Source organism: Carcharodon carcharias, chromosome 14 (genome assembly GCF_017639515.1).
Source record: "Carcharodon carcharias isolate sCarCar2 chromosome 14, sCarCar2.pri, whole genome shotgun sequence".
Taxonomy (NCBI): Eukaryota; Metazoa; Chordata; class Chondrichthyes; order Lamniformes; family Lamnidae; genus Carcharodon; species Carcharodon carcharias.
This window is the reverse complement of record NC_054480.1, coordinates 79606817-79632086: the sequence shown is the minus strand read 5'-3', so window position 1 is coordinate 79632086 and position 25270 is coordinate 79606817. Positions and strand designations below refer to the sequence as shown.

The window sequence follows — 25270 nt, the reverse complement described above, 5'->3', positions numbered from 1 at the left end:
AAAAAATCAGAAGGCATTGTTTTAGTGTTTAAAAACAAGTCATTTTAATTTAAATCTTAAGACATTGTGTAAAATAGGTTCGCTTCTGATGTCGTGTGAGCAGCAAACTAACATGGAATGGTTACAGTGAATAATAGTGACCAGTGGTCACACCTTTAGCATCCATGCGTTACAGCTGAAAACCCTTTTAAAATAAATTTGACGCATTAAAGAAATGTGGGGACCCGCACTCCACACAATCTTTCACAAATAATCATGCCATCTTGCCAAAATGGCCAAACACCTGTTTTCGCTTCGGCTGAGGGGCAGCGGGAACTTCAACTTGCGGTCACCCAGGACAGCTAACCTAAATTCTCCTTCATTATCCCTTCATGAGAATCAGCAAGACTGCCCCAAGAAAACAGACATCCCATCAAAGACAGGCTTTGAATGGCACTGGTGTGATGCCAACACTAGGTGTGGTCGCCTCATTCAAACACCACATCACAACTCCAGCAGATGACAAAATTTTAAATTTGGCATAAATAAAACATCAAAGTCAGCCTTCAGTTAAAAGAAACCTCCGCTCCATTGCTTATGTTATCCCAGCAGCTTCTGGTAGAGGGTGCGGTTTTTACGTTGAGGATGCTGGCCACCACTTCCTTTGATTTTGAGCTGTATCAAGCGATTGGCATCCCAAGAACAAGCAGCAGCTTTCTCCCAGGCCTCTGGAACCCACCACTTTAGAATCCCAGTGACGCGATTTCCTTCCTGTGCAGCCTGGCTCCCATTCTACTAAGTCACATCAGATAGGATGCGTCTCAAAATTAACACCACAGCGTAGAGAGAGATCAGCCCTGTATTCTGGACTCTTGACCATCAGCAAAGAGCAGTCACTGAACAGAGATCTTCACTGTAAAAGCTGCTGGTCAACGCCTCCACTCCAGGTTTAATTTTCCTGAATAAAAAAATTAGCTTTCCTAACTGACATAGTTGATTTACTTGTAGATAATTTCCATTTCTGTCACAGCGCCAGCCTGAATGCTTTATATTTGTAAACTGAGTACACATACACAATACGTAATGTACAAATAGCTGAGAGATAAGTTCCAACACAAGGAATAAGCTGAGATCTAGTGGTGCAGCTTTCACGGTCATGCCAGTCTGATAAGGTAATCTTCCAATCCAGTGGCTGTTGACCAAGGCTTGCTTCTTAGTGCAGTCTCACTGCTGTTACCTTCTCCGGGCCAGGTATGCAGCGATGGCCAGCGTTGCACCCACAGCCATTAATGCCATAAACCATTTCACGACTGAGTCCTGCAACTGACGGTTACGAGCAGCAGCATTATTGCCATACAGTGCCACAAAGGCATCCTGGGAAAAGAAGACAACAGCACAAGTTAGTCACCAGTACATAGTGCATTTGATACCAGTCCAAGCTCAACAATTCCACGATTCACAGTTTCAAATCTTACCATGGTCACTTTCCTGATAATCATGGCAAAATCCCTGTCTAAACCATCCAGAAGGCAAGGTCACCAGATTCAATCCCTGCTCAATGATAGATTAGCCAGTCACAGCCACAGCAACAGTGAGAACTCTACAGTTTTAATTAACTTGCCCACGGAAGATGGGTGATGCTGGTAAAGTTGTATTTATTGCCTGTCTCCTGAGAAATAACTAAGCATGCTAGGCCAATTCAGAGGCGATTAGGAGGTATCCATGCAGTGTGGGATTGGAACCACGTATAGCACACAACAGGTAGGGTCCATGAAGAACATTAATCAGCTAATTATATTTAACAACAATCCAGCAGCTTTCCACGGTAACTTTTCATATGCCACCCCACAAATTTATTGAATTCAGTATCACAACATGGTATCACGGTAGGGTCTGAACTCAAACCTCTGAGTTGCTATTCTGGTACCAAAACTACTACAACTAGCATATTCCTCCCTAGGTCATTATTAGCCTCGGTGCCACTGGGCTTGGACAGTGGGTCCCATTACGGTCCAGTCACCTATTCTGGAATTTTTTTTTAAAAAACACACATCAGGCAAAGACAGGATCAAGCTAGGCTATGATACCCCTCCAGTCAAATTAGCAGGCAACACTCTCTCTAGCTGCACTTAGTTGATGTATGGAGGCTGCAAACAGTTGTGGAATTGTAGTCCAGAGAGTTGGTTTGTTCAGCCACAAGAGGCTAAAGAGGAGAAACCTGGCAAAATTCTCAGGGGAAATTGCTCTAAAACAGTTGCTACAACAGAGCCTCTGCATGGAATGAGTCATGGCACTGCCAAGTCTACCAAATGTGAATCATTTTTATACATTAAAATAAAATTCAAACTGCAGTGAAAGAGCTTGAGTAAATGACCAAAAACAGCAGACTTGGCTACTACAGTGCTACTCCACTCTTGAAGTTACACAGTGCGAGGCTCTGTCTGTTGTGGTTTGGGTCATCTCTCAGCACTTCTAATGTGTGTTCATGTGACAAGGGCAGACTGAGGCTCTCAGTGATTTAGAACCTGCACCTAACCTTTTAATTAAGGTATACGGCACCAGAGATCACCTGGGTTGCATACTAAACTCTCATTAACCACACCATTACTTTCTGGCTAAAACTTATTTCTAACTGAGATGGGTCACAGGAAGATACCAATAGTACATTTTGAACTTGCTAGAGTCCCATCAAATCAGAATTTGGATTGTGTTAACATGGAGGTTAGTCAGAACAATGAAAACAACAACTAAAAGACATGTTGGCTACATCCCACGTCAGGCTATCGGTGTTGACCAGAATAATGGAAGCACTTAAACAGTAGCACTTAACTATCTGGGATTGTCTGGGTCATCCTGTTCCCTTTGTAATGTTAACCGCTTAACAGTTAAACTATCAAGACGGCCATTGTGTCAAGTTTGAAGGTCAAGCAAAAAGAAGCTCATTTCAATGTACATTCTGGGTATCTTGGAATATGATTCACAAAGAAAGAGTACACAATACAGCAGAAGACAGTCTTTTTGAGCTCAGAACTCATGGTACATCCAACATCCCCAGAGGCCAAGTTTGATTACCTAGATGTTCAGGAAACCCAATTGTATTAGTCTATTGTATAACCATCATAGCTATTATACTACTGATGTCTCAGTAATAAACTTGCACTGTGGAATGGCATGCAAGCTTGACTCACTTTCTATGGGAACCAGTGATCAACTCATGGTTCTTGGTTTAAGTCATGCCAGTAATCAGCATGCAACACCCATTGGCACCTATACTCTAACAATGACACATACAGATGAGGTCAAAGCAACATTCTATGATGACTTCAGCACAAAAATTAGAGTACCGGCCTACCAGGACAAACTCATTATTCTTGATGATTTCAATGCATGAGTGGACACAGACTGTAATACATGGAAAGGGGTACTCGGACACGACAATATTGGCAGAGCAAACTCCAATGGCCAATTCCTTCTCTGAGTGCAATGAGTTTGGCCTAACCATTACAAACAGCCTTCCAGCAAACACAACATGGATGCATCTCAGTTCCAAAACATCAACACTCTTGAATTACATTATTTTACAACAAGTGAAATCTCAAGCACGTGCGCTCTACCCGCTCCCTTAGAGGTGCAGAACGTCAGTCTGACCATTGGTTTCTCAGGATCATTGCGCCTTTGAGGATAAAATCTAAGACACTTCAGCACAGAGTCAAGTCACAAAGGAAGCTTGATGTAACTGTTCTTAAAGGCATGATCAAGAGACAAGAACTGAAGACAACCTATCCACAGGAAATGCTGGTAGCCCAAAGTACAATTTGCCATTGAAGATTTTTGGAAAAATTTAAAGGATATTACTTACGGCACAGCATCTGAGCTCGTAGGATTTGTTAAATGGAAGCACCAGGACTGGTTTGACAACAGCAATCAGAACATAGACAAGCTTCCAGAAGCAGTGCACAACATGCTCAGATTTTACATATCTCACAAGAAATCACCAGCAAGGAACACCTGATACCACACTGCAAACCAAACAGAGATGAACACACACACTGCACTACCTTCACGGACCACGCACGCACACACTTACTGCACTACCAACACTGACCATGTACACACATACTACCAACACTGACTGAGCACCCACACTGCACAGAATCACAGAATTGTTACAGTGTAGAAGGAGGCCATTCAACCCATCTTATCTACACTGGTTCTCTGAGCATTTTAACTTCATGCCAATCTCTTGCCTTTTCCCCGTAACCCTGCACGTTGTTTCTATTTAAATAATTATCCAATGCCCTCTTGAATGCCTCAATTGAACCTGCCTTTACCACACTTCCAGGCAGTGCATTCCAAACCCTAACTACTTGCTGTGTGAAAAAGTTTTTTCTCACCTCGCATTTACTTATTTTGCAAAACACTTCAAAACTGTGCCCTCTGCTTCTCAATTGGTTTACAAGTTGGAACAGTTTCTCCCTATCTACTCTGTCCAGGCCTCTCATGATTTTGAAAACTTCTATCGAGTCTCCTCATAACCTTCTCCTCTCCAAGGAAAACAGTCCCAACTTCTACAATATTTCCTCATAACTGAAATGTTTCATCCCTGGAACCATTCTCATAAATCTCTTCTGCACTCTCTCCAATTTGTTCACTTCCTGTGGTGTGGCGGCCAGAACTGTACACAATACTCCAGCTGAGATCTAATCAATGTTTTATATAAGTTCATCATAACCTCCCCGCACATGTACTCTATGCCCCTATTAATGAAGCCTAGAATACTGTATGCTTTAGAAACAGCTCTTTCTACCTGTCCTGCCACCTTTAATGACTTATGTACATGTACACCCAGGTCTCTCTGCTCCTGCACACAATTTAGAATAGTACCTTTTGAAGTTCTATACTGTCCTCCTCACAGTTCACAATTCTCCCAAGTTTTGTGCCATCCGCAAACTTTGAAATTGTACCCTGAACACCTAGACCTAGATCATTTATATATCAGGAAAAGCAAGGGCCCAATACCAACTCCAGGGGAACTCCACTACAAACCTTCTTCCAGCTTAAAAAATACCCATTAACCGTCACTCGCTGCTTCCTATCCCTCAGCCAATTTTGTATCCATGTTGCCACTGTCCCTTTTATTTCATGACCTATAACTTTCCTCAAGTCTGTTGTGTGGCACTGTATTGAATGCCTTTTAGAAGTCCATATACAACACATCAAAGGCCTTGCCCTCATCAACCATCTGTTACCTCTTCAAAAAACTCCAAGTTTTTCCTTTAACAAATCCATGCTGATTCTTCCGAATCAATCCACATTTTTCCATGTGACTATTAATTCTATCCCGAATATTGTTTGTAGCATGCACTACCAACACTGACCGCACACATGCACACTGCACTACCAACACTGACCGTGCGCATGCACACTGCACTACCAACACTGACCGTGCGCATGCACACTGCACTACCAACACTGACCGTGCGCATGCACACTGCACTACCAACACTGACCGTGCGCATGCACACTGCACTACCAACACTGACCGTGCGCATGCACACTGCACTACCAACACTGACCGTGCGCATGCACACTGCACTACCAACACTGACCGAGTGCATGCACAACACACTACCAACAAGCCGCTCACATGCTATAAATTGTCTAATGCAGCACAGACAGGGACTGATGGTGTGATCTTCTTGGTGCAGCAGCTATTCGTTGGGTTAACTTGCTGAACAATCAGGGGAGCCTTTATATTTTTGTTTCTAAGCTCAAGATAAAATGTTGCAACCAATTCCCTTCTGGCTGGCTAGCTCTGTCAACTCCCAGTCTCTGGCCTAAGCCTCCTTGCATAGCTCCCTCTCCACCATGTCTACCGTTTCTCCACTGTCACCCCACATTTTCCACAAAAGTTTTTTTAAACAGTTATCCTACAGAAAGTGAAATAAAAACATGTTGGAAATCCTCCGAGTCAGACACCATCTGTGGGGAGAGAAACAAAGATCGATAACCTTTTGTCTGAACTGGGTTATCCTACAGAAAGTGAACCTCACTGAGCAGAGGTGCTGTTTGATCCCCCTTTGAACAGAAGACACTCGCCAGTGTCAGAGAGCACACAACTGGCAAGCCAGTGGAACAAGATCAATTGTCAAGAGGGACTAATGTGTTGTGCTGCAGTCATCCTCCTTGGACTATCCTGCAGAGCAATAGGCATGTCATATCTGAGCCAGCAGAGCAACCTGCAGGAAACTGATAGCAATGAGAGAGAGCTGGGTGAACACTTGATGGTAGGTGACCTGTTTCAGGTCTGATACTGGTTACACTGCTCTGACAAACAACCTTTCCTGGAACATTTTATCACTCAACTCAGGCGAGCCGCATACAAATATTTCTCTGGTTATCAAGGAACCTTCAGGCATTTCCTACTGCCTTTTCAGTAGAATCAAGACACACCCAAAACAGTGAAGGAAGAATTCTCTCTCAAAGAACAGCAGCGAGCAATACAAACTTCTTTGTGGATTCTATCCAATCTCTCTCTTCTCCCAACCCCAAAAATCCCACTACTAATCCCAACTGACAAATGGCACCTCCCAAATATCCCTCTGCAAATCCATACTGAGCCCATCCCCTCAAATCTCCATCCGTTGATCTGAGCTCCCCCAAAAAAATCACTCTGATCTATAATGACTCCATCATTCCACTCCCCCCTCGCCTCCACCCACCCTCCTCACCCCCCTGCATACTTCACTGTGGATCCGTAATGACTCCAGCTGAAATATCCTGGTTCCAATCTGCACTGACTCAAACTGTAAGCCCTTCAAAGCCTCACTATTCTGTACAGGAAATGCCTGAATTTCAATAGTTTTCTTATTTGCTGTTGTCATAGCCAAAAGACACCACACAAAATAGCTTCATCAGAGAAAACCACATAGAAGACTGAAATGAAACCCCATCTCGGACAGCCAGGCAGCTTGTCTTAGCTACTGAGATAAAAGCAAAAAACTGCGGATGCTGGAAATCCAAAGCAAAAACAAAAATACCTGGAAAAACTCAGCAGGTCTGACAGCATCTGCGGAGAGCAACACAGTTAACGTTTCGAGTCCGTATGACTCTTCAGTATGAAGATTGAAGACTGAAGAGTCATACGGACTCGAAACGTTAACTGTGTTCCTCTCCGCAGATGCTGTCAGACCTGTTGAGTTTTTCCAGGAATTTTTGTTTTTGTTTTGTCATAACTACTGCACTGAAACATCAGCCTAGCCCTAGGCTATATACTCATGTCCACGGTGAGAGCTGAACACTCAGTCTTCCGAGTTACGGAGTGCATACAACTAGTTGATGCAGCTTTTAAATCAGACATAGGTTTGGGATTTGAAATCTTTAAAGGCTTCACATTTGTGTGGTTCACTTGTGATGCATATCGGATAGAGACAGTCACTGAGTGATAGAAAAATGGGCAAACACAGAGGGAGACTGAGCCTAACAATTAGATTGACTTGATGCAATGGCAGACAGTCTGGCAGTTCTGTAACACAACTAAATAAACACGTTCTTTTAATTCTTCACACCACATCCCTGACAACTAATGCAATTCCAGTTCTTGTCATAGAAAAGCCTCACACAACATCACTGGGCCAAAAGTGTTTTAAAAGCAGCAATGACTCTTGCTTCTCACATATAGTGGGCCAAAAGATGGCCAATGTCTCAAACAAATAGTTCAGAACTATGATGGTGAAGCCTGAATAAACCAAGGCACAGAGAGACCCCTCATGCCTGTTTCTGTTAGGATATTTAACTTTCTATAATAAATGGAAAGCCAAAATGCAAGTTTTCTGACACCAGTCCTTTACTGCTCCAATCTTATTTTGAGATATACCTCATGGGATGGTTCAGCAATGCTACATGACCTTTAGTATGAGGCTGTTGGATGCAATGAGTGCTGATAGAAATAAGTAAGAAATTCTAACAGAATGTCTGTAAGGGTTAAGTGTCAGCTTGGCTCAGTTAGATGCATTTGCCCCTCAACTCAGAAAGCTGACTGCTCAAGCCTCACAGTGGCCTGGAGTACATAACCTAGGCTTATATTTCAATGCAGGACTGAGGGGCTGCTGCTGCGCTGTCATGGATGCTGTTACATCAAAGCCTCATCTGGTTGTTCGACTCAACATTAAAGGTGTAAATGGTGTTAAGAGTTCCCTCACTTAATCAACATCAATCTTGTTAACAGCAAGGTGCACAAACTGGCTGCTGTGTTCGCCTAAAATAACAGTGAATGCCCTTCAAAAAAACAAATCGTTGGTTCTGAAGTGTTTTGAGATGTTTACAGGTTGTGATACAATGCTAAATAAATGCAAATTCACTTTTGATCATTAAATGTAGATGAAGCTTTCCCACTCCTGGCTAAGTGGAAGGTTAATATATTCTACTTGCAGTCCATTGCATTTATTTTCTTGTTCATCTTCAGCACATTACCCATTCATTCTACTGTCAATAACGCAAATCAATTTCAATTACTCCGACTCGGCCATCCCTATCTAGAGCTAACCCAGAACATTACCCTGTGATCCCTATCCTCCCTAATTTCCAATCATTCCATATGACCCAGCAAGATGCCTCCGAACCTAGTTTGAGTCATTACTTTCAGTTCTCAGTCCCAGCCTCTATCCCTACTCTAAACTACATCGTTATCTTGCTCGCCTGTTTCCTTTGTAAACCAGTCTGAGGTGCTCTGTACAAGGTGTGTAATACAAATGTTAAGTTATGAGTGATGTTATACCTGAATTCGTGCAATCAAACTCTCAGTGCTAGTTACTGGAATACAATGGTACATTAGCTATACGGCTAGTACACTAAAGGAACAGGAGGTCACTCCACCCATCGAGACAGTTCTGCTGACCAGTTAGATCAAGGCTAACAGTACAATGTGCAAAGATGAGATGTAGCCTCTTTCATTAAACTTCAACTCTGCAATTGCTGAATCTACTGCTGCATTAATGCTTGCTCATCGCCTCCCATTTCATCAGATGATCCGCCAACTTGCAATTAATATTGATGCTTGATGACATGATTTAACCTTATGACCAGATCTGCAGCAGGGTATTCTGCACATTCACATGAATTAATTCATGAATCATGTGAATCACATGAACAAAGAAATGTGGAAATATTCTGGTACAGAAAGCAGACCAGAATACTACAGGAAATGGCTATCACCAAGACTGGTGCCTCATACACTGGAACCTTATGTTGCTGCAGTAACAGAAAAGTTGGGGGTAACTTCCTGGATTAATGAGGGAGGGATTTCTCAAGATGATTCGAAAATATCAGTCCAATCGTTGATTAACCATACTTAAAATACTGCGTACAAACAGAATTCCACAGCCAGGGTAAAAGCAGGACTCGATGTATTTAATATAAGTTGTAATCACCTGGGCTATCTAGGTCTAGCATTTTAGCATGTCAGCTATGACTTGGTGGAAGCTCTCTCGCCGGAGTCAGGCAGTTGTGGATTCAAGTAACACTCATGAGGTTCAAGTACAAGATCTAGGCCAACACCCCGGAGCATTACTGAGGGGATGCTACACTGACGGAGGTGCAGTCCTTTGGTTGAAACATTAAACTGAGGCCCCACCTGCCCTTGAAGCTCTCATAAATGTCTCCAGGGTACTAATTTGAAGAGCAGGGGAGCTCTCCCTAGTATCTTGGTCCAATTGTTATCCCCTAACCAACATCACTAACAGACTACTTGATCATCTATCACATTGCTGTTAGTGGAATCCTGTTGTGCACAAATTGGCTGCCACAAAGAACCCAACCTTGCATATAACAAACACCTAAACTCCAGATACTGGAACGCATCTATGACCCTGAACTACACAAACATAATAATTGTAAATGCCAGGCAGAACCTGACTCATGCCAGCCTTAATCAGTGGCAGATAGTGTGGAATGTCGAAGACTTTGAGCAGAAAATAAATGCCAGGGAGAGGAATATTCCTATTAACAAACCAGTCTGATATTGCACATGAACACATCTCACACATGAGGGGAGGAGCCTGTGATGTGGTGCTAGGATAAGGCTGTGACAATCCAGTTCATTTAACTCCACTCGTGGAGAGGGAAACAGTGGCAATACAACCTCATGTACAGGTTGGTGGCAATACAATAATTCAGCTGTCTAACATTAAGAAAAATCCACATAACAGGAGGGAAGTGCAGATTATGTGCTATTTAGTTAATTATTTCCCCAAAAAATGCATCCACTCAACCAGAACATTTTCACCATCAGTATTTATGTGGTTTCCTCATTTATCTAAGAATGTGTACTGAACTCTGATTCACCCAAAGTTCCGATCATTTTCAAACTTTGTACTTCGCATTTCGCAACTACAATGTCACGAGTATTTGACATTCTGCTTTAGGCAATGTTGCTACCACCATCATCATGACCACATTAAAAATGCACCTGCCCACTCATACTTACACCCCATATATAGCCTTCTTTTCCTCTCAGATTGCCATTCAACTCCACTTCCCCAATAACTCGGTCCGACTCCCCAACCATCTGGCTTACATCCAGGCCACAGCACCAACATTGCTCAGCTCAAAGATATTCTCTGTGATTATGTCCATGACATATTGATCCTCCTTATCTTCTCTGCAACTTCCAATAAGGTTGACCACTCCATTCATCCTCTTCTACCTTTGATGGTTCCATTCCCACCTGTCCCCAACATAGTATACAATAGATTCCTGACCACATCCTTCAGGTCACCATCATCAGCACCCCCCCCCACCCCACATCTCACCAGTACCAACCACCCCAACCCTTGCAACAGCAACAAAAGCAATAAGCTTCCATATGTATACTGACAACGCCCACCCTTACCTCACTATCACCCTTGTCCCCATAACAGTCACTGTGCTATCCAACCATCTGTTGACTTGGAAGAATTGGATGAAACAGAATTATTTTGTGCTAAAACCAAAGAGACTTGGCTTGGTTCCTCAGCTACCTACTCAGACTAACCCTATAGCTAGCATCCTTGATGTTCTATTCAATCCTTAGCTAAGCTACAAACTACATAGCCAGTCGAGCACCAAGATCACATTTCTTTTTTTTGCGTTCTGATGAAGGGTCATACAGACTCGAAACATTAACTATATACCTCTCCGCAGATGCTGTCAGACCTGCCGAGTTTTTCCAGCTATTTTTTTGTTTCACATTTCCAACTCCGTAATATTCCCCATTTCCCCGCCAAAATACACATTAACACCTTGGTCACCTTCAGGCTCGACTTTTCCTGTAATCTCCTATCAAGCTCCATCCTCCTAATCTAGAAGTCTGTTTCTCAAATCCCATCCTGCAGCAAAACCAGATCACCTTGCAACCCTGCCTTTATCAACTACCCCACCAATGCGTTGATTTGATAAACACATTTGCCCCAAATTCTTCCATTGTTACACCCAATGTTATACCTCTGCTCTTGTGCTCTGGGTTTGGAATTCCTCTCCCCATAATTCTACCATCGCTGATAAAGCCTCCAGTCATCAAAGTCCTACTTTTTTCAATTCTTGTCCTAAACTCTATCTTCAGAAGCATCACAAAATCTTTTCTTCCATCTATATCTTTAGCCACTTGCCCTTAGCTTTACTCAGTTCCTACTGGGGAAGACCAAATGCCCTCTCTCTTGATTGGAGATCTGACAGAGGTGTTGAAAATCATGAGAGTTCTGGGCAGAGCAAATAGGGGAAACTGCTCCCATTGGCTGAACAGCCAAGAAGCAAAGGACACCAATTTAAAGTGATTAGACAAAAGGTGACAGGAGGAAAAATTTCTTTATATAATGAGTGGTTAGAGTCTGAATACACTGCCTGAGATTGTGGTGGACGCAGGTTCAATCAAGGATTTTGAAGGGAATTGGATAATTATATGAAGAGAAAAGATTTGCAGGGCTATGAGGAAAAGGCAAAGTTTGGGACCAGTCAAGTTGCTCTCTCAGAAAGCTGTCACAGATATGACTGCCCAAATAGCTGCCTCCTGTACTGCAACCATTCTATAATTTTTGTGCAGTACCCTGGAACAGTTAACTAAACATGTTGTATTAATGCCTAGCTGCAGTTAAGTGTACAGAAACAGTCACTGCAACCCGGCTCACGTAGAGCTGCAGTAACAGAGCAAGGATCTTAGCAATGGGACTTTATGCTCAACGAGTCAAAAGCAATCTCCTCAGAACCTAAAGGCTCCAATACAAACCACACATTTCAGTTTCATTTACTTTGCCAATGCTCAACTTCTTGTGCTGCTGAGGGATTGTGTCATGTGAAACTGAGCTAAGAGGCAATATTTATTTAGGCAAACCTAAGAAAAATACAAGGAACAGCGCCTTTTTTGACCCCACAAGAGCCTTTGACTGCCAACTGCAAAGTTTTATGGAGTATCCTCCTCAGAATTTGGCTGCCTCAGAAATTTGCCACCATCCTCTGCCTACCCCACGGTGACATGCAAGCTGTGATCCTCACCAACAGAACCACCACAGATCCTATCTCAGTGAAGACTGGAGTCAAACAAGGCTGTGTCACTGCATCAACTCTCTTCTCCATTTTCCTCACTGCAATCCTGCACCTCACCTCTAACAAATTACCCACAGGCATGAAGATAATCTATAGTAAAGGCGGGGAAACTGTTCAACATACATTGCCTTCAATCCAAAACTAAAACCACTTCAACCTCAGTAATAAAGGTTCAGTATGTAGATGATGCTTTTGTGCACACATTCATTCAGAAACTGAGCTCCAGGTCACTACTGACTCCTTTTATGGAGCATATGAGAAAATAGTCCTTTCACTAAACACCCGGAAAACTAAGATTCTTTTCGAAACAGCTCCCATAGCAAAACATCTGCCCCGACGATAAGATCAACAGCAGAATTTGAAAATATGTGGACCATTTTCTGTATCTTAGGAGCCTTCTCTCGATGAAGGCAAACATAGATGATGACATTCATTATCACCTCCAAGGTGCCAGCTCAGCCTTCGGTCAACTGAGGGAGAGAGTATTTGAGGACCAGGATCTCAAATCCAAGACTAAGGTCACGGCTTACCAGATGGCAGTGATCCTCGTGTTCAAAGACTTGAATAACTGACAGCAGACACCTTAAAGCACTGGAGAAGCACCACCAGCGGCAGCTTCGCAAGATTCTTCAAATCCAGTGGCAGGAAAGACAGTTCAACAACAGTGTCCTCTCCCAAACCAACTTACCCAGCATCAAGGCACTGATCACTCAAAATCAGCTCCGCTGGGTGGTACATGTCATTCATATGCCTGACAGCAGATTCCCACAGCAAATGCCCCATTTGGAACTCTATCAGGGAAGGAGGCTCCCAGGAGGTTGGTGGAAACATTTTAGGATTATACTCAAAGCATCCCTGAAGAGGTCAAATATCCCCGCCAACTCATGGGAGGCCCTGGCCCGTGACCAACCAAAACGGAGAAGACTCCTTTGGGAAGGCACCAAACATGTTGTTATTTTGGTCTCTCAGGGAATCAAGAGGTATGCGGAATGACCAGGAAAGTGGAGTTGAAGCCCAACATCAGTCATGATCGTATTGAATGGAGGAGCAGGCTGGACGGGCATATGGTCTACACCTCTCCTATTTCTTGTGCTCTTGAGAGTCTTCATCAGGAGAATAGAAGTGAAGTTGACGAGTTGGGGAGAGCACAGAAACTTCTAAACACCTCATCTACCTGGTTCTTCAAGCACCACCTGCCCCACATATGGCAGAGTCTGTAGATAACTTATCAGCCAGCTCAGAACCCATTGAACAGAAATGGAAACAAGTCATCCTTGATCCCGAGGGACTGCCCAAGATGACTTAGGGATTGGTTCAAACATATCATGCATCAAGCAAGTTCCAGAATTAGTTAGCAAAAATTAAACACCACCAGCTTATGTTTATATAGCGCCTTTAATGTAATGAAACGTGCCAGGCCCATTGCAACAGCATTGTTTGGCAGTGAGCCAAAGGGAAGAATTAGAGGAGAACAGAGGGTCATGGGATTGGAGGAGATTAGAGATAGGGAGAGGCCAGGCCATGGAGGGATTTGAAATCAAGGGTGAGAATTTTAAAAGAGTTGAATTAAGTTAATTAAAACAATAACAATAATGATGCAAAATAAAAGCATAATTAAGAGTGTGCTAGGACGGAAACATTTTCAAACATGTAAAAAGCATATATTTCATTAGGCAATTACAATAACACTAATTCTGGCAACTGGGTATTACCACTAATGTTAGAATTTATTTCAGTTGAAAACTTTTAAAATATCGCATTTCTGTGGAACTGGCAATAGTTTAAAAGTAAATTTGGGTCTTAATTAGTCTATGCAGCAACAAACAGCAATGGGAAAAAGCAATGCCAATCTCCTGTTCCTTAATGTTTGTTCACTTGGCATTGAGGCAAAGGAACTAATATTGATACTTATATTAGAAAGGCTACGCTCAGTGTCCTTCACTATAAGAGAAAGGGTGATTCTAGGCACTTAACACAACTGCTCACCTAACTGAATCAAACCCAGGCCATGGACAAAACCTTTGTTTTTTTGTAGAAGTGAATTTGTAGCATGCTAAACTCTATTGAACGGCCACAAATGCACAGCATAAAATTGCCCATAATTGGTCCTAAACTACCAAACACACACTTTCAAGACGATAATAACAGTGCTGTGGAAAACAAGTACAGTGCTTTCTGCACAAAAAGCTGCTAAATATTTATGAGGAAGGTCAGTCCGACTGCTCCCATCTCTTCATACAGCCTTGGAGAGGGATCATAAGATGGCCACCAGCATGTATGAGACCATCTGCAACCAGTGAGCATCAAAGGATGTTAGCTGTATCAATAATAAAATAATCCAGATTATGATTTACTTTTATTTGCAATTTCCACTTATCAGCTTGACTGGACTGTGTGTGTCTTGGTGGTGACCTCCTGTTAGGGGGTGTCAACTTTTTTGGTCATTGTACTGAACTGGTCCACACTATAACAGACAGAAGCTGCTCCTCTCATGCTGAGGTTAAATACACTTGGCCAGTGTAGCAGAAGGTTTAACTTGTCCCTAACCTGCAACCTATCTGATGTGGGAATGCTCAGAACTATGATAAATGTGCAAGAGCATTAAATTTCCAAAATCAGCATCCCTAACTTTCAGCAGCTCAAGATTAATGCATTCCAGCTCATTATAACTCTCAGAACAACCAAACTGCTAAGATCCTTAAGGCTGCCAAGAACCCTCAAGTTTCCATTAAGCTATTAGCCTTGAGGCTCCAAAGGATATACAGCTGCTTGATTGCTTCCTGTATTGGTAAAGAACCTGGTTACCAGGTGTCCATTTGTTGTACCATATATACCTGGTATTCCACTGCCCATGCAATCGTGGAAAGTGTAAAACTGCCACAATCGCAGTCATGATAAGGGAGACTTGGTACTGAATTTGTAAGTAATACCGAGTGTAGTTTTGCATTGTTAGAAAGGTAGCAGCTGTTTGCTGCTTGTTTTCGAGTCATTGCTATGTGAATGACAGGGGAGAAGTAAGCTGATGGCTGGTAGCTTTGTGCAGCTAAACAGGGGAATTGGTATTCAAAAGCTGCACTCATGATACCAGTCTCGACAAAATAAAATAAAATGTATGATTAAAATGCTCTTGGGGTGTAGATTGCATCAAATAGTAAAGCAGGGTGAGAAGGGCAGCAGCAGAAAGAAGTTCCACCACAGTGGGTATGTAGGGGAGGGGGGGAACAAATGGATATCAGTCACTGTTGTATTGAATCATTGAAAGTGGAAAAATTGTAGAACTGATACAATTCAAACATCAGTGAACGGAGTCTTGCCATCAGGAGTGTTGGAAATAACTGAGCAATTCATTACACAGAATCAGAGTAGCCAAGTGGGGAGGGTATCAGAAATACAAATAAAGTGGTTGATCAGCTGAGTAATGGTGCAGTATCTTAAAATGCTCATTTCTTCTGCTTCATATTATCTAGTTCTGCATAACACTGCTCGATTTCATCATCTCTAATTTGTAAAGCACTGTTAAGCAAGAAAGGTCACCTAACCAATCAAACCTTTTCCTCCCAGTGCAGATTGTATTGTGAGGGATGCTCAACTCATCTAATCAGGGACTCAAGTGATGAGGCAATAAAGGGTAAAGTTCATGCTGTTAGGTGCAACTAATCTGAACAGTTTTTTGCTCTTCCCTCACTTGATTTACATCATCTAAACTGCCTGTTTACAACTTCCAGACATATACAAAACACAAGAAAAGGACAGACAATATTTAACAATTAAAACTGAAACAACTGCAAATATCCAGGTCAGGCAGCAGCAGCAGCTGTGGATGAAACAGAAGTTGATGTTTCAGGTCTCGGCTGTTCCTTAGGACACAGGGTATCTAACTGTTTGCATTACTCAAGTGATCCTTCAATTACATCCTGAAGTGGAAAACAAACATAGTGACACCTCCTTCCTCATGCAGCAGAAAGGTACTAAAAGCAACTGTGTAAATCTGAAAGCTTGTGCCAGCCCATAAAAGCCTGGGTATGGATAAGCACCAATTTCCATTCACCCATCACATCTGTGTTCCCTGACCAATACAGGTTCCCCTGAGATCTCAGCACTTCTCCGATTCAGGGCTCTTGCACATTCCTGATTCTCACCAGTTTGCTATCAGTGACCGTGCTGTCAGCTGCTGAGGCCCCAAGCTCTGGAGTTCCTTCCCTGCAGCGAGTAGCTCACCTCCTGACTCCCCAAAACCTGCCATCAGGATGAGGAAATACTCTCCACTTGCCTGGATGAGTACAGCTCCAGTAACACTCAAGAAGCTCAACACCATCTAAGGCATGGCAATCCACTTGTTGGGCACCTCATCCACCGCCTTAAACATTCACTCGCTCCACCAATACACAGTTGCAGCAGTGTGTACCATCTACAAGATGCGTTGTATTGACCCACCAAGGCTCCTTAGATATCACCTTCCAAACCTACAACCTTTACCCACTAGAAGGACAAGAGCAGCAGACATATGGGAACAACATTACCTGCAAGTTATAAAAACAAAAAACTGCGGATGCTGGAAAACCAAAACAAGAACAGAATTACCTGGAAAAACTCAGCAGGTCTGGCAGCATCGGCGGAGAAGAAAAAAGTTGACGTTTCGAGTCCTCATGACCCTTCAACAGAACTGAGTAAAATTAGGAGAGGGGTGAAATATAAGCTGGTTTAAGGTGGGGGGGGCGGGGGGGGGGGTGTTGGTTGTAGGGACAAGCAAGCAGTGATAGGGGCAGATAATCAAAAGATGTCACAGACAAAGGAACACAGAGGTGTTGAAGGTGATGATATTATCTAAACGAATGTGCTAATTAAGCATGGATGGCAGGACACACAAGGTACAGCTCTAATGGGGGTGGGGTGGAATAAGACTAACAGGCCATAAAAGGTATAGATTTAAAGATAATGGAAATAAGTGGGAAAATAAAATTCTATATAAATTATTGGAAAAAACAAAAGGAAGGGGGAAGAAACGGAAAGGGGGTGGGGATGGAGGAGGGAGTTCAAGATCTAAAGTTGTTGAATTCAATATTCAGTCCGGAAGGCTGTAAAGTGCCTAGTCGGAAGATGAGGTGCTGTTCCTCCAGTTTGCATTGAGCTTCACTAGAACAATGCAGCAAGCCAAGGACAGACATGTGGGCAAGACAGCAGGGTGCAGTGTTAAAATGGCAAGCGACAGGGAGGTTTGGGTCATTCTTGTGGACAGAGCAAAGGTGTTCTGCAAAGCGGTCGCCCAGTTTGCGTTTGGTCTCTCCATGTAGAGGAGACCGCATTGGGAGCAACGAATGCAGTAGACTAAGTTGGGGGAAATGCAAGTGAAATGCTGCTTCACTTGAAAGGAGCGTTTGGGCCCTTGGACGGCGGAGAGAGGAAGTGAAGGGGCAGGTGTTGCATCTTTTGCGTATGCATGTGGAGATGCCGTAGGTGGGGGTTGAGGAGTAGGGAGTGATGGAGGAGTGGACAGGGTGTCCTGGAGGGAACGATCCCTACGGAATGCCACTGGGGGGGTGAAGGGAAGATGTGTTTGGTGGTGGCATCATACTAAAGTTGGTGGAAATGGTGGAGGATGATCCTTTGAATGTGGAGGCTGGTGGGGTGATAAGTGAGGACAAGGGAGACTCTATCATGTTTCTGGGAGGGAGGAGAAGGCGTGAGGGTGGACGTGCGGGAGATGGGCCAGACACGGTTGAGGGCCCTGTCAACGACAGGGTGGAAAACCACGGTTAAGGAAGAAGGAAGACATGTCAGAGGAACTGTTTTTGAAGGTAGCATCATCAGAACAGATGCGATGGAGGCAAAGGAACTGAGAGAATGGGATGGAGTCCCATCTGCAAGTTTCTCTCCAAGGCACATACCATCCTGACTTGGAAATATATCGCCATCCCTTCTCTGTTGCTGGGTCAAAATTATGGAACTCCTTCCCTAACAGCACAGTGTTTGTAGCTCACCACCACCTTATTGCCCATCTCTAATTGGGCTTGAAGCGCTGGCTTAGCCAGTGACGCTCACTTCCCATCATTGAATAAAAAAACATTTTAGCCTCTCTATCCTATTTTAAGACACGGCTTAAATCTACTTCCTTGATCTGTCCTAATAAGTGGCTTTAGTCAAATATTGCTTGAAATGCTGATGTGAAGTACCGTGGCACATTCTGTTATGGCAAAGGGGTGTACATCATCCTTTTTACATAATTTGGGTTACTTCTAGTCCAACATACACTGACTTAAGTAGGAACGAAGGTGCTGATTTCAGTGGGCGAGTAGGCAATTTGATCATTGTACGGACATGAACCATGACAGATACCCAGCAGTTACAATTAAACATTCTGTTCTTACAACCTAGGGTTTGTCTGGATCTTGAATTTTGTTATGCCATGGGAAGAGTGAGAGGAGCAGCGTGGCCTTTAACAGTGAGAATGTGCGAGTAGCAGCAGGGCTATTAACGGCGAGAGAGTGAGAGGAACAGTGGGGCCATTAACAGCGAGAAGAGCAGCAGGGCGATTAACAGTGAGTGTGTGAAAGAAGCAGAGGGGCCAATAACAGAAGGAGAGTACGAGAAGCAGCGGGGCCAATAACAGTGAGTGCGTGAGAAGCAGCATGGCCATTAACAATGAGAGAAGCAACAGGCCCATTAACAGTGAGAAAACGAGAGGAGCAGCAGGGCCATTAACAGTGAGAGTGCGAGAAGCAGCAGGGCCACTAACAGTGAGAGAAGCAACAGGGCCATTAACAGTGCGAGAGCAAGAGAAGCAGCGGGGCCATTAACAGTGAAAGCGCGAGAGGAGCAGCGGGGCCATTAACAGTGAGACGATGAGAGACCATTAAAGAGTGTTGAGAGAGAGGCGAGAGACCATAAGAGTGCGGTGAGCAGCTGGTTGTTAAGTAGGATTGGTGAGTATTTATAGTCTTTAAAGTAAAAGTAAGGCCTTTAGTTTGTGTTTAGGTCTCTAGTCTTTTTCATTTTTTCTCTTTTTCTTAAAAATAGCTTGTTAAGTATAAAATCGAACTGGTTTATTGTCAAAATATTACAACAAAGAAAAAAGAACGGGGATACTAAAGTAATTAAATAAAATATGATAGTGATTGCAGGACAGGTGATGTGTTGCTGCTGCAGCCTGTGGGGCTGCCGGGCACCAAGGTGATCCAGGGTGAATACATCTGTAGTGTTTGCAGCTCAAGGAACTTCAGATCTGAGTTAAGGAGCTGGAGTCTGAGTTGCAGACATTGTGTCACATCAGGGAGGGGGAAAGTTGCCTGGACACTTCGCTCCAGGAGGCGTTCACACCCCTTAGATTAGGTGATTCAAATTTGGTCTGTGAGCAGGGACAGGAAGGTGTGACTGCAAGTGAAGCAGGTATGGGGACCCAGGGAGTCGCGTTTAAGGAGCCTCGGCCCCTGCAACTGTCCAACAGTGACGAGGTTCATGCAAGCTGTGTGGATGAGAGTGGGGACTGCAGGAAGGATGAGTGAACTGGATCTGGTAATGTGTAATAAGGCAGGTTTAATAAATGATCTGAGTATAAAAGATCCCCTAGGAAACGGTGCTTATAACATGGTAGGATTTAGCATTCAGTTTGAGTGTGAGAAACTTGGGCTGGAAACAACTGTGCTAAACTTAAATAAGGGTAATTACAAAGGAATGAGGCAGAGTTAGTTGGAATGGACTGGGAAGGGAGTTTAGCAGAAAAGATAGTTGATGAACAATGGCAGACGTTTAAGAAAATAGTTCATGACTCACAACAAAGATATATACCAGCGAGGAAGGAGGATTCTAGGAAGGGGATAAACCAACCATCGTTACCAATGAAGTTAAGGGTAGTGTCAAATTGAAAGAAAAAATATACAATGTGGCAAAGATTAATGGTACGGCCGGAGGATTGGGAAAGTTTTAAAAACCAACAAAAGATCACCAAAAAAAAATAAAGAGGGAGAAAATAAACTTTGAGGGTAAACTAGCAAGTGATGTAAAAACCGACCATGAGAGCTTTTTAAAATATATAACAAGGAAGAGAAAGGCCAAAGTGAACATAGGCCCCTTACAGAATGAGGCTGGGGAAATAATAACGGGGAACCAGTAAATGGCAGAGAAGTTGAATAAATACTTTGCATCAGTCTTCATAGTAGAAGACACTAATTGCATTCAAAAATACTAAATAATCAAGGAGCAAAAGGCGGGGGGGCGGGGTGGTAGGAAATAAATACAATAATTATCATGAGGAAAAAGTACTAGGGAAACTCATGGTGCTAAAGGCCGATAAGTCCCCTGGACCCGATGGGTTGCATCCTAGGATATTAAAGTAGTTACAGAGATAGTGGATGCACAGTAGCTACACAGATAGTGGATAGCAATCGTCCAAGAATCCTTAGATTCTGGAAAAGTCCCAGAAGATCGGAAAACTGCAAATGTAACACCCTTATTCAAAAAGGGAGGGAGCCAAAAAACAGGCAACTATTGGCTAGTTAGCTTAACATCTGTCATTGGGAAAATGTTAAGAGTCTATTATAAAGTATGTAATAGCAGGGCATTTAAAAATGCATAATGTAATCAAGTAGAGTCAGCATGGCTTCATGAAGGGGAAATCATGCCTGGCAAATTTATTAGAATTCTTTGAGGTAACAAGCAGGATAGATAAGGGAGAACCATAGATGTAATATAACTGGATTTCCAAAAGGCCTTCGATAAGGCACACACATAAGGCTACTTAATAAGATAAGAGCCCTTGGTGTTGGGGATAGCATATTAGCATGGATAGAGGATTGGCTAACTAATAGAAGACAAAGTTGGGATAAGGGGGGCATTTTCAGGGTGGCAATCTGTAAGTAGTGGAGTGCCACAGGGATCAGTGCTGGGGCCACAATTATTTACAATATATATTAATGACTTAGATGAGGGAGGTGAATGTACTATTGCCAAGTTTGTGGAAGATAAAAAAATAGGTGGGAAGGCAATTGATGAGGATGGCACAAAGTCTATAGAGAGATATAGCCAGATTAAGTGGGGCTATGCATTTTGGCAGGAAGAATAGAGGAGCTGAGTATTATTTAAATGGAGAAAGACTGTAGAAAGCTGCAGCACAGAGGGATTTGGGGGTCCTCCTACATGAATCCCAAAAGGCTAACATACATGCTCAACAGGTAATAGGGAAGGCAAATGGAATGTTGGCCTTTATTTCAAAGGGAATGGAGTATAAAAATAGGGAAGTCTTGCTAAAACTATACAAGGCACCAGTTAGACCACACACAGAATACTGTGAACAGTTTTGGTCCCCTTATCTAAGGAAGGATATACTCCCATTGGAGGCAGTCCAGAGATGGCTCAATAGGTTGATCCCAGGTATGGAGGGATATTCTTATGAGGAGAGGTTGAGTAGGTTAGGCCTTTATTCATTGGAGTTTAGAAGAATGAGAGGCGACTTTATTGAAACACAAGATTCTTAGGGGGCTTGACAAGGTAGATGCTGAGAGGTTGTTTCCCCTTGTGGGGACCAGAGTGCATAATCTCAAAAGGGTTGCACACTTAAGACAGAGATGAGGAGGAATTTCTTCTTTCAGAGGGTAGTCCATCTGTGGAATTCTTTACTGCCGCAGGCTGTAGAGGTTGGGTCGTTAAATATATTCAAAGCTGAGATAGACAGATTTTTAATCAGTAAAGGTTATGGGAAAAAGGCAGGAAAGTGGAGTTGAAGATTATCAGATCAGCCAAGATCTCATCGAATTGCAGAGCATCCTCGATGGGTCGAATAGCTGACTTCTGCTCCAACGTCTTATGGCACTGCTGATTACGGACGAGTGTCACGGCGGGGGGGGGGAAACAAGGTCGGATGTCAATGGGGGGGAACAAGGTCGGCTGTCACCGGGGGGGGCGGGGGGGGGGGAGAGACCCGGGCGGCTGTCACGGTGGGGGGACCCGGGCGGCTGTCACGGTGGGGGGACCCGGGCGGCTGTCACGGTGGGGGGACCCGGGCGGCTGTCACGGTGGGGGGACCCGGGCGGCTGTCACGGTGGGGGGACCCGGGCGGCTGTCACGGTGGGGGGACCCGGGCGGCTGTCACGGTGGGGGGACCCGGGCGGGTGTCACGGTGGGGGGACCCGGGCGGGTGTCACGGTGGGGGGACCCGGGCGGGTGTCACGGTGGGGGGACCCGGGCGGGTGTCACGGTGGGGGGACCCGGGCGGGTGTCACGGTGGGGGGACCCGGGCGGGTGTCACGGTGGGGGGACCCGGGCGGCTGTCACGGTGGGGGGACCCGGGCGGCTGTCACGGTGGGGGGACCCGGGCGGCTGTCACGGTGGGGGGACCCGGGCGGGTGTCACGGTGGGGGGACCCGGGCGGGTGTCACGGTGGGGGGACCCGGGCGGGTGTCACGGTGGGGGGACCCGGGCGGGTGTCACGGTGGGGGGACCCGGGCGGGTGTCACGGTGGGGGGACCCGGGCGGGTGTCACGGTGGGGGGACCCGGGCGGGTGTCACGGTGGGGGGACCCGGGCCGGGTGTCACGGTGGGGGGACCCGGGCGGGTGTCACGGTGGGGGGACCCGGGCGGGTGTCACGGTGGGGGGGACCCGGGCGGGTGTCACGGGGGGGGGGGGACCCGGGCGGGTGTCACGGGGGGGGGGGGGACCCGGGCGGGTGTCACGGGGGGGGGGGGACCCGGGCGGGTGTCACGGGGGGGGGGGGGGACCCGGGCGGGTGTCACGGGGGGGGGGGGACCCGGGCGGGTGTCACGGGGGGGGGGGGACCCGGGCGGGTGTCACGGGGGGGGGGGGGACAAGGTCGGGTGTCACGGGGGGGGGGGGGGGGGAGACAAGGTCGGGTGTCACGGGGGGGGGGGGGGGGAGACAAGGTCGGGTGTCACGGGGGGGGGGCGGACAAGGTCGGGTGTCACGGGGGTGGGGGGGGTGGTGGGGCATGTCACCGGGGTTTCAGAGGTGGTGCTGAATGAAGATCGGGTTGAGTCTTACCCAGCCCCCGTGCTGCCGGATCCAGGGCTCTAGGTTACTCTCCAGGTAGGTGCTCATCCAGTCGGCGATACGAGGCACCAAGGCGCCCATCTCCTTCTCGGCGCTCTCCACACTCAAAGCGGCCCCGAAGCAGAAGAAAGCAACCAGGCGGCCCCAGTTCACTCCATCGCGGAACAGCTCGCCTACCACCTGCTCGAAGCGCCGGTAGGCCGTGTCCGGGGTAACCCGGAGCTGGGCTGACAGGTCGCTGAAGGCCCTGCGGTAGCGCAGCTCAAACTCCTCGGCAGCGTCCCGCAGAGCCTGGCAGGCTCGCTCAGCCTCGGGCCTGCAGCTCAAATCAGCTTCTCCCTGCTCAGGCTGAGGCCCCAGGCCCGCCGCTCCATTCTGCTCACACAGCCGGCTCCAGCTGTGGCCTCTCTGGGACAGTTTGTATCGGAGAAAGTCAGTGACCAGCTCTCCGCTGCTGTACATCCTGTAGTTTCAAATCCTCACAGAGACGGCATTGCAGAGGAGAGAGAGCCGGCTCAGGCCCGACACACAGGGAGAGGGAGAGACAACTGGAGCCGCCGAGCCACCACCGGGGACCCCCGCCCACCCGGAGACAGGACCACACCCACCGGGGAGCCCCACCCACCGGGAGACAGGACCGAGACAGGACCCCGCCCACCGGGAGACAGGACCCCGCCCACCGCGGGCCTCGCCCGATGACAGGGCCCCGCCCACCCTGAGAGGGCCCCGCCCCCCCGGAGAATGGATCCCGCTCACCCGGAGGGGCCCGTCCAACCGGCGACAAGACCCCGCCTACCTGGGACAGGGCCCCGCCCAGCCTGACAGGGACACGCCCACCCGGATGGGACTTAACCCACCCAAAAAATCCCCGCCTCTCATTGCCCCACCTCCCATAGTCAGATCCCCGCCCTCCCACAGGGCCCTCCAACCCAGATAGACCCCTACCCCCTCAGTGCCCCGCCCACAGGAGCCCCGCCTCTGGTCCATAGCCTGGCCCACATGGTGCAGACCCATGACCCCAGCATAAAATCTTGACCCCTCCATCCTCTCCAGGTCACCGCACTCCCATTCCTGAAATCCTGCCTCTCACTCCTCATCTCCCCCTCCCCAACTAACCCACATCCCATCTCACCTCTTCTCATCCTTTCCCCATCCCAACATTGAAACCCCCATCTTCCCCTCCCCAAACACCCCCTTCTCCATCTCACCATCCAACCCCTCTAACCATCACCCCCGTACCCATCCCACCATACAAACCATTTCCCCCTCCCCAAACGTCATCTCACCATCCAAACCCAAACACATCCAGTCCCCTTTCCATTTCCCCTCCCTATCTCACCCCTTCTCCTCCCTCTCACCATCCAACCCCATCTGCATCCAGCCCTATCCCCTCCCCATCTCCCCTCACCATTCAACCTCATCCTCATCTAGCCCGCTCCCCATATTTCCGTCTCCCTCCCCATCTCTCCCTTCCCCACCGCCTCCTCCCCATCTCACCATCCAACCCTCCTCCCGATCTCGCCCTCCCCATCTCACCCCCTATTGATCTCTTTTGTACTCCACCGCTCAGCCCCGCCTCCTGCCATGCCCACCCCCCCCCCCCCCCCCCACCCCATCCTACCCGCTCCTCATCTTAGTCCAATCATGGACAAAAGAGCTGAACTCAAGAGGTGAGGTGAACATTTCACCGAATGTGGCATCAAGGAACCCTTTTAAAATTGC

General features: G+C 46.2%; 1 protein-coding gene across 1 annotated transcript; it reads right to left on the bottom strand.

Annotated features, from left to right (window-relative positions):
• Positions 1-19: 19 nt before the first annotated feature.
• On the bottom strand, positions 20-24161 carry bcl2l1 (BCL2 like 1). The gene is made up of 2 exons (XM_041203823.1): positions 23540-24161; positions 20-1353 (listed from the first exon to the last, which is right to left on the bottom strand). The coding sequence occupies exons 1-2, from the start codon at positions 24008-24010 to the stop codon at positions 1213-1215; spliced, it is 612 nt and encodes a 203-aa protein (XP_041059757.1). The 5' UTR covers positions 24011-24161; the 3' UTR covers positions 20-1212.
• Between the last annotated feature and the right edge of the window lie 1109 nt (positions 24162-25270).

What these genes read in the sequence shown, in the direction of transcription:
- bcl2l1 (XM_041203823.1), bottom strand. Translation starts at nt 24,010, where the DNA reads ATGTACAGCAGCGGAGAGCTGGTCACTGACTTTCTCCGATACAAACTG. An exon ending in TCCGGCAGCACGGGGGCTGG is followed by an intron (nt 1,354 to 23,539) that starts GTAAGACTCAAC and finishes TTCTTTTCCCAG; the next exon opens with GATGCCTTTGTGGCACTGTA.